General features: G+C 32.3%; 1 protein-coding gene and 1 long non-coding RNA gene across 12 annotated transcripts in view; one reads left to right on the top strand and one right to left on the bottom strand.

The window, feature by feature from the left end:
• The window catches only part of LOC125619415, an 85132-nt gene extending 83943 nt beyond the window's left edge, over positions 1 to 1189 (bottom strand). Inside the window, exon 1 of the long non-coding RNA XR_007350954.1 lies at positions 1036 to 1189. This is a non-coding gene — a long non-coding RNA (uncharacterized LOC125619415). The remainder of the gene's footprint in view (positions 1 to 1035) is intronic.
• Positions 1 to 15596, top strand: part of Tank (TRAF family member associated NFKB activator) — a 78673-nt gene that overhangs the window by 43193 nt on the left and 19884 nt on the right. For 5 of the 11 annotated variants that reach the window (XM_048812369.1, XM_048812368.1, XM_048812371.1 and 2 more), the window contains exons 3-4: positions 5874 to 5985; positions 6893 to 7026. In XM_048812369.1, the coding sequence (XP_048668326.1) occupies positions 5874 to 5985; positions 6893 to 7026 (246 nt within the window). The remainder of the gene's footprint in view (positions 1 to 5873; positions 5986 to 6892; positions 7027 to 15596) is intronic. The other 6 variants (XM_015479231.2, XM_015479229.2, XM_048812366.1 and 3 more) reach the window with 3 other exon arrangements.

Genomic DNA, 15596 nt, shown 5'->3' on the forward strand with positions numbered 1-15596 from the left:
CTACTTTACTGATGTTGTTTTTACAAGATCCTCCCCTCCCCTTTTTTTTTTTTTTTTATTCTTTTCTATTCTCTATTGAAGGTTCTGGTAGTAGATAAAGGTGCTTTCTGATTAAAGTCTTTTTTCTTTTACACTACATTGTTAGTACTTAGCTGAATTCACTTTTTATCCATCAGAATTTAAATGATTGTATGTTTTTCCCATATTTTTATTTCCAGAAATTTGGGTTGTCAGTATAGTATATATATCCAAGAGTATTTGTTATTAAAAAATATTTACATTATGACATTTATTCCAAAATGTATTGAGCACCTACTATATTTAAAGGGTGTGAACACTGTGTCCTGATAGAAGGGCAAAAAAGACTGAACCCCATGCAAATAGTTCTTTTTAAAATCCTAATCTCATTCATTAGAGAGGAGCCTTCATGACCTTATCACCTCTTCAAAGGCCCCACCTCTTAATATCATCACAATGGGAATTAGGTTTCAACATGAATTTTGCAGGGTACACAAATTCGAACCATGGCATTCTGCCCCTGACCCCCAAAATTCATGTCTTTCTCAAAAAAAAAATACATGGTATATTTGTATATGGTATATATTCATTCTGTCCCAAAAGTCTTAACTCATTCCAGTATAAATTTTAAAATCTAGGTCTAAAGTCTCATCTAAATAGCATCTAAATCAGTTATTGGTGCAACAAGGTACAATTTCTCCTGCAGCATATTCCTTTCTAGCTATAAGCTTGTGAATTAAACAAGGGATGTAATTCCAAAATACAGTGGTAGAACAGGCATAGCACAGACATTCCCATTCTAAAAGGAAATAGCAGGAAAGCAGAAAGGGACAACAGGTTCTGACCAAATCTAAAACCCAGAAGGGCTAATATTGAATCTCGAGGCTTGAGAATAATCTCAAGTCCATGTCCTGTCTTCTGCATACACTGAAGTGGGTCTGGGCGGCCCTCAAGGCTCTGGGCACCTATACCCACAGGCTTTGCTGGATACAGCTCTCCCAGTTTGGAGTCTCATACCTTTGGTTCTCCCAGGGTGGAGTTGCACACTTGTAGCCTTAACAGTTTGGAGTCTTCATGGCAGCTCTGCCCCCATAACTCCAGTAGACATTGTCCTTTCAGGAGCTCTCAGAAGTGGCCCAAACCTCACAGCTCTTTTAAACATTGACCTAGTGGTAACTATGTACTTGGCTCATTATTAAAGGAAGGGAACAAACATTTGCAAAAAGCTAATGTGTAACAGATATTTTATATGTCATCTCCTTTAATCCTTCAGATAAATATTATTTTCGTTTCAAAGATAAAAAAGTCAAAGGTTCAAAGAGGCAAATAAATCAAGACCAAAACAGAATCATAGAATGAAAATAGTTGGACATTGTTTATTACTTGGCATGCTGAGAAATTGATGGTGGTATTATCACATAATAGTAAATAATCAAATCTGATATCTGTCAAATTACAGATCTCTATATAATAGTCTTGATCTGAAGGGCAGGGGTGTGCAGGACTTATAACCTATTAGGCAGAGAATGGTTGAAGAAGGAGATGTGTAAGACAGGCTATATGATCTCATACTTTTTAAAAAACTTAAAATTGAAGTTGATGATTAGCTTACCAATGTTTGACTAGAATGCATCTAAATTATTAGTTTTATCTAAAGTAAGATTATTAGTTTCTTTCTTTATCGGGAATAATTTATTATCTTCCTTATGAATTGTGGAGCTCCCTATTGAGAGCATTTATAGCCAAGCAGATCCTTCAACGAACCTTTCATTCTCTTTGTTAATCTTGGAGCAGTTCGAAAGGTTTTTAAATTGAGACTATTTTTTAATCCATTCATCATTTACTAAATTCTTTAGTAAATCATTAGAGGAAAGCCATGGTATTTTTCAGACTATTGGAATTAGTTCTTAAGAATAAGAATAAATAATATTTGATCTATTTAGGGTATTACAGATGACTGAAGGACACTTGAACTTTTTTCCCTATTTAGGAAATGAGCACTTTATAATATATGAAAAATGAGAACATTCAATGTCAGAATCAGGAAAAAATTCAATTTATAGAACTCTATTTTAATATTTATGAAACTCATGAAAACTTGAACAGCTGTAAGTCCAAAATTACAGGAAATATGTTGCCTTAGTTTTGAAGAGGAAGGATTAAAATTTTGCCTTGGTAAAAGGGCAATTCTTAAGATAAACTTTTTGCTTTATTTGTGATAGTCTAGAGTGTAAATGGACAACCATTTTTAATAAATTTAAGGTGTATACCTCATTTGATCACAATTCTTTTAAATTTTGCTTTCAAACACTAAGAAAGAGTATAATGTATCTTATGACACAAGTACCTGAGTACCTGTTTAGCTCTGTAGATGCTGGTAGACCACTTGTTTTGCTAGTCTTTGGAATTAGAAGGAGTGTCAAGTACACAGAAGCCAGAGTCATCTTGGCCAGATGGTGTTTGATACAGATGGATGGTTAGTTGTCATGCAGATCTCCTAGTTGGTAACTTGTTGCTGCCATCTGACTCAAAGAATCATTCACACACACTGGCTGTCAAAAGCATCTTCTCTTCTGTCTGTTTTAGCTGTCATGTCTGTGCTCTGTACAGAAGTGTTGACAAGACATTGCTGTTGTACATTTTCAATGTGGTTGTTAGTGATTTTTCTGTTTTGTGGGGTCTTTGATAGTACTGGAATGCGCTTGCTTTGTAATTGTATTGTTTTTAAAAAATACTGTGACCATGCAACAATTATTTGACTTTTAAGGATTTTTTAGGTTATATGTTTATTCAGATTTGTTCAGTAAACAAAATAATTTAATAAAAATAAGATAAAACTCGTTTCACTTAGTTTCCAAACCTAGCAAATAAACTGAATTCTATTGTCCCCCCCCCCCAATTTAATATAATAGTTATTTCCAGACTCTTTGTAGCCTGTCTGTGGTCAAAATCTTTATACGCTTTCCTGAATATATGTTTTCTCTCCTCAAAGTACTTCCTAACAATATAAGCTTTCTTCCCTGCACCCACATAAAAGCCTTCAAACATTGTCTTTTACATCCACACTCTTCAAACTTAAATTCTCTTTGTCTTACTCACCTACTGACCTTGTTTCCATTTTTCCTTTTTCCTCATTGGAATATAGGCAAAGCCATTTCTCCCTCCATTCCTTCAGTTCATATCTGAAGGCATATCTTTTTTCTCTTCTATTTTATTAACAATTTAATTAAGTGTATTCAATTAATATTTTGCTAAGCATCTCAATATATGCCAGGCATTCTGTGATCTTCTGGAGACATCAGGAAGAAATAGACTGTGCCCATGAAGAATTTATAGAATCTAGAGGGAAATCAGACACAGACTATAACTTCTATAAGGAAGTATATGAAAAGCACAGTGGAGGATATAGATCATTGCTATTCTCTTTCCCCTGCTAGCAACTTTCAGATGGATTTTTTTAATTATTGCAGAATTTATTTGAGCTTTATAATATGTAATCAAGGGACTTAAGAAATAGTTCAAGTCTTCAACTTGAAATTACTGTTGATCTATTATTTTTTCCAGGATATACTAAATACATTTTCAGGATTATTCACTTATTATAATTTTACATGCAGATGTCATAAAGTATGTTTTTAAGTCAGAGTAGATGATGAAAATTTACTGGCAGAAGCTTTCTGAGTAGATTACAAGAGAAACTATATGATCATTTGGGTTCTTCATTAAAGTGGAGAAGTAGGTAAGAATGACTGAGACTTAAATAACTTAGACATTTGTTATGGGCTGTTTTTTGTGTAAGTAACTTAATCTCTGCACAATAGAAGGCTTATAGTTAAAAACAGGTAATTGATGTTTATGAAGAACTTTTTTGAGTTCTTTGGAGAAAGTTCAAAATGCATGGAGGCACAAAAGATTAACGTGTATGCTGATTACTCTGTTGAAGTCTAGATAATTTTAAGGTATTAAGAATTTGATGTAGATGTTTGAATCCTTTCAGCCAATTTACCGTAGCTGTGTTTCTAGCAGCTTGAATATGAGTTTATTTAAGAATAAGATGCCTTATCCTGAGTAGATTGGCCCTAGGTGAGACTTGAGCACCTAAGGATCTATTCTGAGACTGTCAGTCATTGAACATGTGGTCCATGTATACTTAGAAGACTCATTCTTTTGTTCATGATGATAAAATATATTTGAATTCTTTATCTCATTTTTCCCCCAGTAAGCATGTGTTTTACGTGCTTTGCAAAGTTCTATGGGGAATGTCAACTTAATATAAGACTTCACTCAGATTACTCTGTCAGTTATTCATTTTTGAAGTATAATCCTTATAAAAGTTCACCTTCTATTTTGGTAAATGTGGTTATTTTGTTTTAATTTCTTGAATTAATCTGTATTTGAGAATCTAGGAACAGCCATATAATTTATACTTCAGATTTATTGGTCTCTGAAAATAATAGAATTTCATGGGGCTGGGTTTGTGGCTCAGTGGTAGAATGCTTACCTAGCATGCACAAGTAACTGGGTTCGATCCTCAGCACCACATAAATGTAAAATAAAGATATTGTGTCCACCTAAAACTAAAAAATAAATATTAAAAAAAAGAAAATAATAGAGCTTCACTAGTTGTGAATTTTGATTGAGTCATTTTAAAATCAAGTATTTAGTATAGGAGGAGATGTGGGGATAGGAAGGATAGTAGAATGAACAGACATTATTACTTTATGAATATATGTGACTACATGATCAATATGATTCTGCAACATGTACACTCAGAAAAATGAGGAATTATATTCCATCTGTGTATATCAAAGTGCATAAATGCATTCTACTGTCATGTATAACTAATTAAAACAAGTTAAAATTAAAAAAAACACAAATATTTAGTATATACTGAAGGATGCTTTAAGTTTATTAGGACCCCTTTCATATTTCAAGGAATTTGCAATTTAATCATTTATTTGTTTCTCCAATAATAGAAATTGGTAAGGATCCTCTATCATGTTTTGCTAATGTATTTTTACAACTACTAATTTGGTAATTGTAATGCAACATTTTCAAATTTTCTTGAAGGTTTACAACATATGTTTTCTTAATATACACTTGTGTCTTTTTTATTGCTTAATTTTCATAGCTATTGCAATAAAATAGTGAAATGGATAGATTAAAAGATAAGGGAGGGGCTGGGGTTGTGGCTCAGTGGTTGAGTGCTTGCCTGGCACGTATAAGGCACTGAGTTTGATCCTCAGCACCACATAAAAAATAAATAAAAATAAAACAAAGGTATTGTGTATATCAACAACCAAAGAAATGTTAAAAAAAAGATAAGGGAAATTATGGTACTTAAAATATACAGTAATCATTAGCCGTGTTGTTGAATTACTACAACTTAGAAAAGAAGTTTCTGACCAGTATACTTATATAGCACTTCTTTTGTGTTTTTATATTCTAAAAACAAATTCAGAAGTATTTATTTGAAAGACCTGACATTTTAATCTTTGTAAGTTAGTGTGTATTTTTAAAGAATCACTTTAATATAACATCTGTCTTATCATCCATGCTTTTTAAAGGATTAAATTCAAATTACTATTAGAGTTTTTATTGTAACTGAAATACCAAAAGACTGTAACGTCAAATCTTGACTGAAATCTCTTCAAATAAGATGATTTTTTAAAATTTTATGTGTTTTAAGTATCTTAAATCACTGATGTTTGTAACAATTACAAATACATTCCTGGAGCCAATTGTAATTAAATTTTCTTAGTACCTGAGAAATGCAATATGGGCAACTCCTAGTAGACAGTAAATGTATGTTCATGTCTGTCAGTAAGTATCAGGCTAACTGGTTTTCATGTCAGCAGACTGAGAACTATGAGCAGAGAATACGTGAGCAACAGGAACAGCTGTCACTTCAACAAACTATTATTGACAAGCTAAAATCACAGTTACTTCTTGTGAATTCCAGTCGAGGTATGTTTGTAGTTTTTGAACCTCTTAGAGAAAAGAAAGGTGAAAGTTGAATTTTACTTTTCCATTGTCTCTCAGTAATTGTGATATAATAAGTGTAGCACAGCTATACATTATGATTATTTAAATGAACACTTGCAGAATTTGAGGAAATGGATTCTCACATTATACTGTATGATAAGACTAGGTTGATAAAACTTCTGTGAAGATATTCTGCCAGTAATAGCAGAAGTGTTTTTAAATATCTATGCCTTTTGAACTAAAATTTAGTTCAAAGATCCTAAGGATATCTCATAAGAAAATAATCCACAGGTGATAAAACTTGTGGGTAACTTTTATTTTTTATTCTTTATGACATGCCCACATTTTCTAATTTGCCTGCAATAAGCGTGAAGTAGTTATATAAATAATTGTCTTAAACAAGAAAATATGATAAATTACAACAATATGACAAATTATATAAAATATGATAAATTTTCTTAAACAAGAAAATATGATCTTTGTTGGTAAGAGAATAATACAGAGGGGCTGGGGATATGGCTCAAGCGGTAGCGGGCTCGCCTGGCATGCGTGTGGCCCGGGGTTCGGTCCTCAGCACCACATACAAACAAAGATGTTGTGTCCGCTGAAAACTAAAAAATAAATATTAAAAAAAAAAAGAGAATAATACAGAAAGCATATTTCTAGCTTTCTGAATTCTAACATGTTTTACTGCTGACCTTGGAAAAGTAAGGGTTTTTTGTGTTTAGTAGGAAAGAAAAAAACTAAATGGGCAACTTTTCAAGGTAACTGTTATCTAAATAATTTTCAAAACTTAAAGCTTAAAATCTATTCTTTTAAAAATTTGGGGGGGTATTTTTACTTTTTCAAGTGATATCAAAAATAAGAGTTTTCTACTGATGTTCAAAAGGTTTTTATCTTGCAGATAACAGTTATGACTATGTTCCCCTGCTTGAAGATGGCGAAACAAGAAAGAATAATTTGACCTTTGATCAGCCACTTGATAAAGTGAAATCTGGAATACCAAGAGAAAAGCAGTCAAAGGTGAGAAATGAGAAATTAGGTTCCACAGACTTCCCAAATTATTTAGTCAGTATATTATTAGGGTTTGGGTGGGCAGGATGTAGGTAAAAAGTAGACAAGATTCTTTTCAACCCTAACATTGCTTCTATAAAAAAGCAGCCTTTAAATGCTGATATACAATATATCTTCCTCATTTTATTTTCCTGAGGTGATCCACCATTGGAATTTCAACAGAAGTTCAATATATACAAACATATGACAGACATGTTCCTAAATAGAAGAACTATTTTCAAGTAGATTAAAGGCTTACATTTCATATTTTCTAATATTTTATTTTTCTTTTCACAGGCATTTAACAAAGTTCTAAAAGTTTAAAATAAGGTAGATAGTAAGATACAGATGATACTAGGTTTGAAAATTACTTTCTACTTTTTCTTTAATTTCAGTGCTCAGTTTAAGAAACAAAACAAAACACTTCACCTAACAAGCATAAGCATAAGTTTTTGTCATTGAAGCAATACAGAAATACTTATATCTGCATGAACATATATGCAAAGATTATCTTGCTACATACAGTTGGTTAGAAACAAGCTAAACATCCATTAAGAGCAGAAAAGTGTATCTTTTTTTTTTTTTAAGTACTTTTGCAATTTTATTATAGTTTATGCATCTCACACAAACACAGAAATCTATCAGACTGGCATGCAAATATAGTACACAAGAATTAAAGAGATATAGATTATTTTTCCTCTTCTCCTTTCTAACATGTCTGGGTTTTTTTTTTTTTTTTAATTTTTTATTGTTGGTTGTTCAAAACATTACAAAGAAAATTAAAATAAACTTATGTTTATATCTTTCCTTCTAAATAAAGCAAGAGATTTTATTTATTTGTCAGGGCTTTTCAGTTACTGATTCCACAACTAAGACTATCTTAGTTATTATTTAACATCAAATCTGAGAAATCCAATTTTGACATCATTTTCAATAAATAAAAATTTTAGAATGAGAAATTCTCTATAGTATCTTTCACTTCTTTATTCTATTTATTAGAAGTGAGTTACTAAATGCTCCAGGGTGAGAAGAGTATTAATGTTTTATAAATATATTTTAAAAGCATTATAGGCATTATAGATTGTCAGTTACATAGAAGAGGGTGCCAAAGATTAAGTGGGAAGGTAGGGGAGAGGGCTGCTATTTAACTCACCATCTGATAAACGTTAATGAGAGGTAAAGGCATTTGGCAGAATTTTGTAGTAAATTCAGGAACTGAGATTTAAGTGGTAAAGTGCATGCTAGACCGTGGATTCATCCCCAGCAAGAAAAAAAATACACATAAAGTGAATTCAGCTTTCTGAATTCTGTCATGAAGGCTGGAGATGTAGCTCACTAGCAGAGCACCTGCCTATCATGTGTGAGACCCTGAGTTCAGTCCCCAATATTACCAAAAAATAAAAATAAATAAAATTCTATCATTTGGGACTGGGGTTGTAGCTCAGTGGTAGAGCGCTTGCTTTGCATGCATGGGGCCCTGGGTTTGATCCTTAGCACCATATAAAAAAATAAATAAGGGAGTTCATAACCCACTTGAATCAAAGTGTGGAATATGATATGTCAAGAAATTTGTAATGTTTTGAACAACCCACAATAAAAAATTAAAAAAAAAAGAACAAAAAAATAAATAAATAAATAAATAAATAAAAGATATTGTATCTATCCACAGCTAAAAAAATATTTTTAAAAAAATTCTATCATTCATTTGAAAGGAAACAAGTATCATAGCCTATCATCTTAAGAACAATTTTTAAAATTCCATTATGAATATAAACTTTCCAAAGGAGAATAGCTGAGCAGTGCTAAAAGAACCAAGAAACTGTTTCATGTTGTTACTGATTCTAAAAATGGGTGGGAATGTAACTCAGTGGTAAAGTATCCCTGGGTTCAATCAAAGCAAAAAAACAAAACAAAAATTGAAAATATTTGCAGATAAGAAATAAAATGCATACACTTATACTTCTTTGGGGGAGCAGATAGCAGGGATTGAACTCAGGGGCATTCGACCACTGAGCCACATCCCCAGCCTTATTTTGTATTTTATTCTTAGACAGAGTCTCACTGAATGGCTTTTGCTAAGCCTGGCTTTGAACTCGCAATCTGCCTCAGCCTCTCGAGTTGCTAGGATTACAGGCATGTAATTCTCTGCACCCAGCTCACACTTCTTCTTGACAAGCATTATTTATGTTTTGTTTGCAGGACACTATTGTCAAAAATAGTAACCTGTTTACATGATAGCAGTTAATTATTTTAATAAATTTGTTCTTTAAATATAGATTATTATTTTTAGTTTATTTTTTAATATACTACATCATTTTTATGATCTCAGAAATTAGATTTTTATGTTTGCTCCTGGTAGGTATTTCAGTTGATGAACTAAATACTATCTTAGGTGTCCAAGGGTTTGACAGAAATCTTTTGCACTCATCTTTCTATCTGATGTTTTTTAGGAAATTATACAGAATTCTACAGTGTTTTGATGCAAGAAAATATTTAGGGAGCAATAATAAGAACACAAAAGAATTTGGTGATATTGGTAAACTGTTTTTCTTCATTCAGAAATTCTGAATTCTGGTTATATACCTGACACTACCAACCACTGGAGAACAAAGAAATGCTGTCCCCATCTCTTCCATAAAGTCTTTTTTTTTTTTTTTACTATTATCTTTATTTTTTAGTTGTAGATGGACAATACCTTTATTTGTTTATCTTTATGTGGTGCTGAGGCTCGAACCCAGTGACTCACACGTGCTTGGTGAGAACTCTACCACTGAGCCACAGTCCCAGCCCCAAAGTCTTGATTTCATAAGCAAAACTGCCATTACTGAATGTTATAAAAGTATTCCAGATTCTAGAATCCAAAACATGAAGTAAACACAGTATTATTCAAATGTTTAACTATTTAAAGAAATTATGTGTTCTAGTTCCAAATAGCTGATTTTGTGCTTCATTTCTGATTATAAATGCATATATGTGTGTATAAGAAATGTGTGTGTGTGTGTGTATATATATATATATATATATATATATATATTTCTAATTTATTCTTTATATATGTATTTGGTTTTTCATCTGAGTTTCTCAAAAGCTTAAAAATAGAATGAATACATGGGCTAGGGTTGTGGCTCAGTGGTAGAGCACTAGCCTAGCATGTGTGAAGCACTGGGTTCAATTCTCAGCACTGCATATAAAATAAAGAAAATAAAGGTCCATCAACAACTAAAAAATATGTTAAGAAAATAGGATGAGTACAGTTTTTACTAAAAGATGCCAGTTAAATAAATGGTTTGCAAATTCTGGTATAGCTACATTGTGATTAGATCAGTGAATTAGGTAGCTTTGAGAAACAGAATTTTGTAGGTTTAGTTAAAAAAAAAAAATGAGGTCGTTAGGGAGCTGTTCAATATTAACATTAAGGAAATCTGATGTGCTGTACCTGGCAATTGCAAGTAAATATAGACACTCTGACATGTTTGAGAAAGCTCATGTCTAAAAATTCACTTGTCAGTCACTTGGAGAAGAAGTATTTATTGAACTTCCATTGTCCCAGCCTTGCTAGTCATTGGCAGCAATATTAAAAGAAAAAAAAAAAGAGTAACAACATGCAAATTGAAGATTTAGAGACCCAAAGTAATTAGGAAGCATTATAAAACAATGTGATAGGAAATTTAGCCTTATATAATTTAATGCTATAACTTAATTCTATCATGTAATTAAGGCTAATGAAAATAAAATTCTAATTTTATGGCACTGATAAAACATATGGAGGACATTAATTTAAAAATTAAAATTCCTAGTGAACTTAAGCAGTGGCTCAAAATTGAGTTCATGTAGGGAAAATAACTCTTATCCCAATGAATTGACAGTAGGCTTCAGTAGAGACTTGAATCTTAGTTTAGGGAAAAGAAGAAAAGTTCTCCTTTAACTAACTTGGTTAGTGTGCAAGGATATATACATAAGCTCAAATTTTCTATAAGATTTTTATGGAAAAGGGATAATCTCTAGATAAGAACCAGAATTATTCCAGATCACTTTGGATAACATTGTATAAACCAAGCTCAGTGGTAGATTGTTTGCCTAGCATATGTGAGGCACTCAGCACCACATATAAATAAATAAATAAGTAGATGTCCATCAACAACTAATAACATTTAAAAAAAAAAAGTTAAAACTGAAGGTTTTTAATAAGTTTCATTTACACATACATAACCATTTTTAAGCAACATAATCATGGATTCCTAGGCATTTACCTAGTATGTTCCTCCAGTTACATATGCTGATTTTATTAAGCAATGTGACCTTGAATACTTTTCTGCTTCCTAGCCTTTTGTGTTTTATAAAATTCTAGTTTCACAGATTTGAGTCTCAGATGGTATCCTCATCCTTGTGTTGCTCATATTTCATATCCTCTGGACTCCTGGGACAACTCCCACTTAGGGATATCCATCTGAGTTTTGGGCCCCCATTGCTTCTCTCAGCACAACTCAACACTAGACATTTTTTTCTGTTGCAAGACTCTTAAACTATTTGTTTAAGTTGGTGCATATTGTCCAGATACCAGGTTTTATATACATTGTAAAAGCTTTAAAATAGAATATAGTATACAAGTATATGATAAATATGTTTTTCGAATTTGAACAAAAGTTTAAAATTAGGCCTTATACAGGATATCTAACAACCAAGTGATTTCCATAAGAAAGTTAAATCTGATTTATATCATCTTAACACATAGTATTGTATGTACCTTTTCTAAAGGAGGAACTTGAAATAATTTGACAGCTTAGGTTCATTACTCAACTTTTTTTTTTAAGTCCCTACATTTCTTTAATGCTCAATTTTTTCCTTTTCATTATGTATTAGACAGAAATAGCTATCTCATACATTATCCTAAACTGGGGTTTATAGAGAACTAGAGAAAAATGTGTTTTTGTAAGTTGTACCTCAGGATCCTTGGCTTCTCAGTCAAAGCAAATGTCCCATTTTCCCTAGTTTTGTTTCTAGAAACTGGATCAAATTTACCCTTTTTATATATAACACTTATATGTGTATATTATTCATCTCTTTGGAGACTAGTGTTATTTTTTGTTTTTTTTTTAGACTGTCTGGTAGAATATAATTAGAAGAGAAAAATTATCTTCATCCAGTTGCTCACTTACTAAAGATCAGAGGTTGGGTTGTTTTGCGTTTTTTTTTTTTCTTTTCTTTTTTGGCAGTGCTGGAGATTGAACCCAAGATCTTGCCTAGCTAGGCAAGTGTTTTACCACTGACTTGGGTAAAGTCTGTAAAGTTTTTGCTAAAGTGACATACTAAAGGTGAAAAAAAAATATTGATACCAAAGCATTTTAATATTTACATTGCAATTTCTCTTGGAGAAATTTTTGTTTTTATATTGTATTATTCATTCATTTTAACCCTTTCCTTCTTTAGGTCTCTGTTTTTTAATACAGTACATAATTTTAGGATTTTTGCTTTATTATAATACTGGAAGTAATTCTGGGGAAGAGAAGAAAATGAGAAGTATCAAGTCACTTTTTTAATTCTTTTCCCTACCTTATAAGCAAATTTAAATGTGTCTGATGTGACTGGTTATTTTCCCCTTATTTCCTCCTGTTAAACCCTTTCTCACAATTCCCTTCTTTTTTCTTCTTCTTCTTCTTTTTTTTTTTAACTTTTTCAAAGTCCACCAAACAAAGTTGGTATATTCTATCCAGCTCTGATTTCTCTCCAAGGGATGAAAAGCTGTTCTCTCAAACTCAGTAGGTAAGGAAAGCTTCCCCAACCTGTTTTCTCTTGTTGTGTCATAATGTGTCATCCTAAAAGTTCTCAAAATTGGTTGTGAATATATTTATTTTTCCAGTGCTGTGAAATGCTTCTGCATGTAGTCTGTTGTGATTTTTTGTTGATATTGAATTACACGACAAAAATGCAGCCTCACATAAATGATGTTTTTGGAAAGGGGAAGCTTTTTTAGCAATTATGGATATTTTCCTTTGATACTACACCAAAACTTGATAAGAAGTAGTTTCTTTTTTTCTTTTTTATTTTTTGTAGTTGTTGATGGACAGCATGCCTTTATTTTATTTGTTTCTTTTTTATGTGGTGCTAAGTATCAAACCCACTGCCTCACACGTGGCAGGCAAGTACTCTGCCACTGAGCTACAGCCTCAGCCACAGTAGTAGTTTCTTAAACGTTAACTGCAGCCTGGTATCTAAAACCATGTCGATGAATGCTACATTAAAAACCATTGATCTTCCTTATACTTTGAATTTCTTTTACAACATTATAAACTGGTCATTTGGGACATACTGGTTTAGTGAGTTGTACAGATTACAGATCTCCCAAATGTTGACTTAGTTCATTGTATAATATTTAAAAATCACATGTAACATCATCAGTGATCTCATCCGAAAAGTCTTCAAGTATTGGGCAGCTGTCAAGCCTACTGTGACAGGTATAAGTTTTCCAAAATTTTAATTTTCACTTGAAAGCTCAAATTTTATCATTGGCAGCAAATCTTGTCACTTGTTTTCCTTAAAGTGACAGGCTAACTTCATTTTCTTTTCGGAAAATGTCTGAATAACCATAGTCTGCATGTCAGTCATTCTTTCAAGTGAAAATGGCATTCTATTAAAAAAGTGACTAGTTCAGCTTGCAACTCAAAGAGTTGCACAAGTTCTCTTCCCCAAGACAACCATTGTACTTCAGTATGCAGCAGCATTTTTTTGTGCATCCTTCCTATTTCCTCACACCAAATATTTAAAAGTTTTGCTAACTTGAGATCAAAAATTCAATAGAAGTAATTTTTACTGCATTATTAAGAACAGTCTTAGGTGAAACCAGCCTTTTCTGATTTTTTATTCTTTTTTACTGAGTTTGTGGCATTAAAGAACACAGTGAATACAGTTGGGTACCATGGCCTTGGTAGCACTCTGGCATCAACAGTTTTATACACCATTGCTTTTGCCATGTAAATGAATTGTAAACACCAATTTAGTAAAAACAAATGCAAATTGCATTTTAATAGTATTAAGAAAGTAGTTAACCTCATTTCACCCTACTTAAAAACTAGTAAGTTATCGGTTATTCTTTTCTGGATCCTGAATGAAAACAGACTGGATCAGAGAAAAAGGACTTTATTAGTTACAGCACAACAAGCAAAAGAACATCATATTTGCATTGCTCACACCTTGGGATAACACATATGGACCCAGAGATGCATGCAGATGCAGTAGGTTACAATGTAGTAGAGGAACCCTTTATGTTATAGCTAGCACTGAACAAGCTTATTCTTTGTCCAAGGGTGATATTATTTCATCTTTCAAGTTTGCTCTCTGCAAGCACAACCCTGAGAAATGTACAGGTAAAGATTAGTCATAACCTTATATTATTAATATGTGAAGAAAAATGTGCAGAGACACTAAACCCATCTTAGATATCCTTTTCCCATCGTGGATCCCTTGAAATAATCTTGAGACCCCCAGGGATCATCGACTATATTTTGAGAACCACTGGTTTAACTATAATTTCCTCTTAGAAAAATCATGTTGCCTTTTTCTCAGTAAGATATTACTTACATCCTACTGAAAAAAAAAAATGTGCTAAAAATACCCTAGCATCTTCTCAGGACCTTTATGTATGCAGAAGATTGTAATGCTCACTTATCAGTCCTTTTCACATTTATTGGATAATTTGTTGTTTTATACATTTATACTTTAAATTATGATACTTTAACTTAGTAACTTATTTGTATCTATTATATTAAATCCAGAACAAACTCTGAATTTTGACTCTAATCTGTTAAAAGACAATGTGGAGGCTGGAGATAGAGCTTAGTGGTAGAGCATCTGCTTAGTATGCATAAAGCCCTGGGTTTGACTCTCAGCATCACCTACCAAAAAAAAAAAACAAGAGGAAACAGGTATCCACCTGGTACATTGCCTAATATGTTTTACAAAACTATAGACCTGTGAAATGCTGCATTCTGTGCTCTCTGGTAATGTTTTAAAGCATAAGAATTATATGTAGAATCTGAAATCAGCAGTAAGAGAGCGACTTGTCTTTATTTAATCACAGGATCTCTAAGCTAACACTTTTCCCAGTGTTGTATTTTAATGTCCTCTTACTGGATTTGTAATCCCTACAAAGACATTACTAGAATTTGAGAGTAGGAGAAAAGAAGACTCATCTAATTTTTCAGTTGTACATAATGTGTTTCACTTTCTGAACTTTCTTCCTTGCTTAAACCTAATTGTTGGGCTGGCAGTATAGTTCAGTTGATAAGAGTGCTCGCTTTGCATGCGTAAAGCCCTGGGTTCAATCCCCAGCACCACAAAAAACAAACAAACAAAAAAAAAAAACCACCTAATTGTTACGTTATGAAAGTTGACTTTTTCCCTGGAAGATTTTTTCTTTGACAGTTAGTCATCCTTCCATATTCTAGAATCATAATAAAACTGTTGTAAAATAGTTTCCACCTATTCCATGTCATTAACCTGTGATTTTTTTTTTCTTCTCTGATCAGTCCCTTTTGGAAACACCA

The sequence above is a fragment of the Marmota marmota genome, unplaced genomic scaffold (genome assembly GCF_001458135.2).
Source record: "Marmota marmota marmota unplaced genomic scaffold, marMar, whole genome shotgun sequence".
Classification (NCBI taxonomy): Eukaryota; Metazoa; Chordata; class Mammalia; order Rodentia; family Sciuridae; genus Marmota; species Marmota marmota.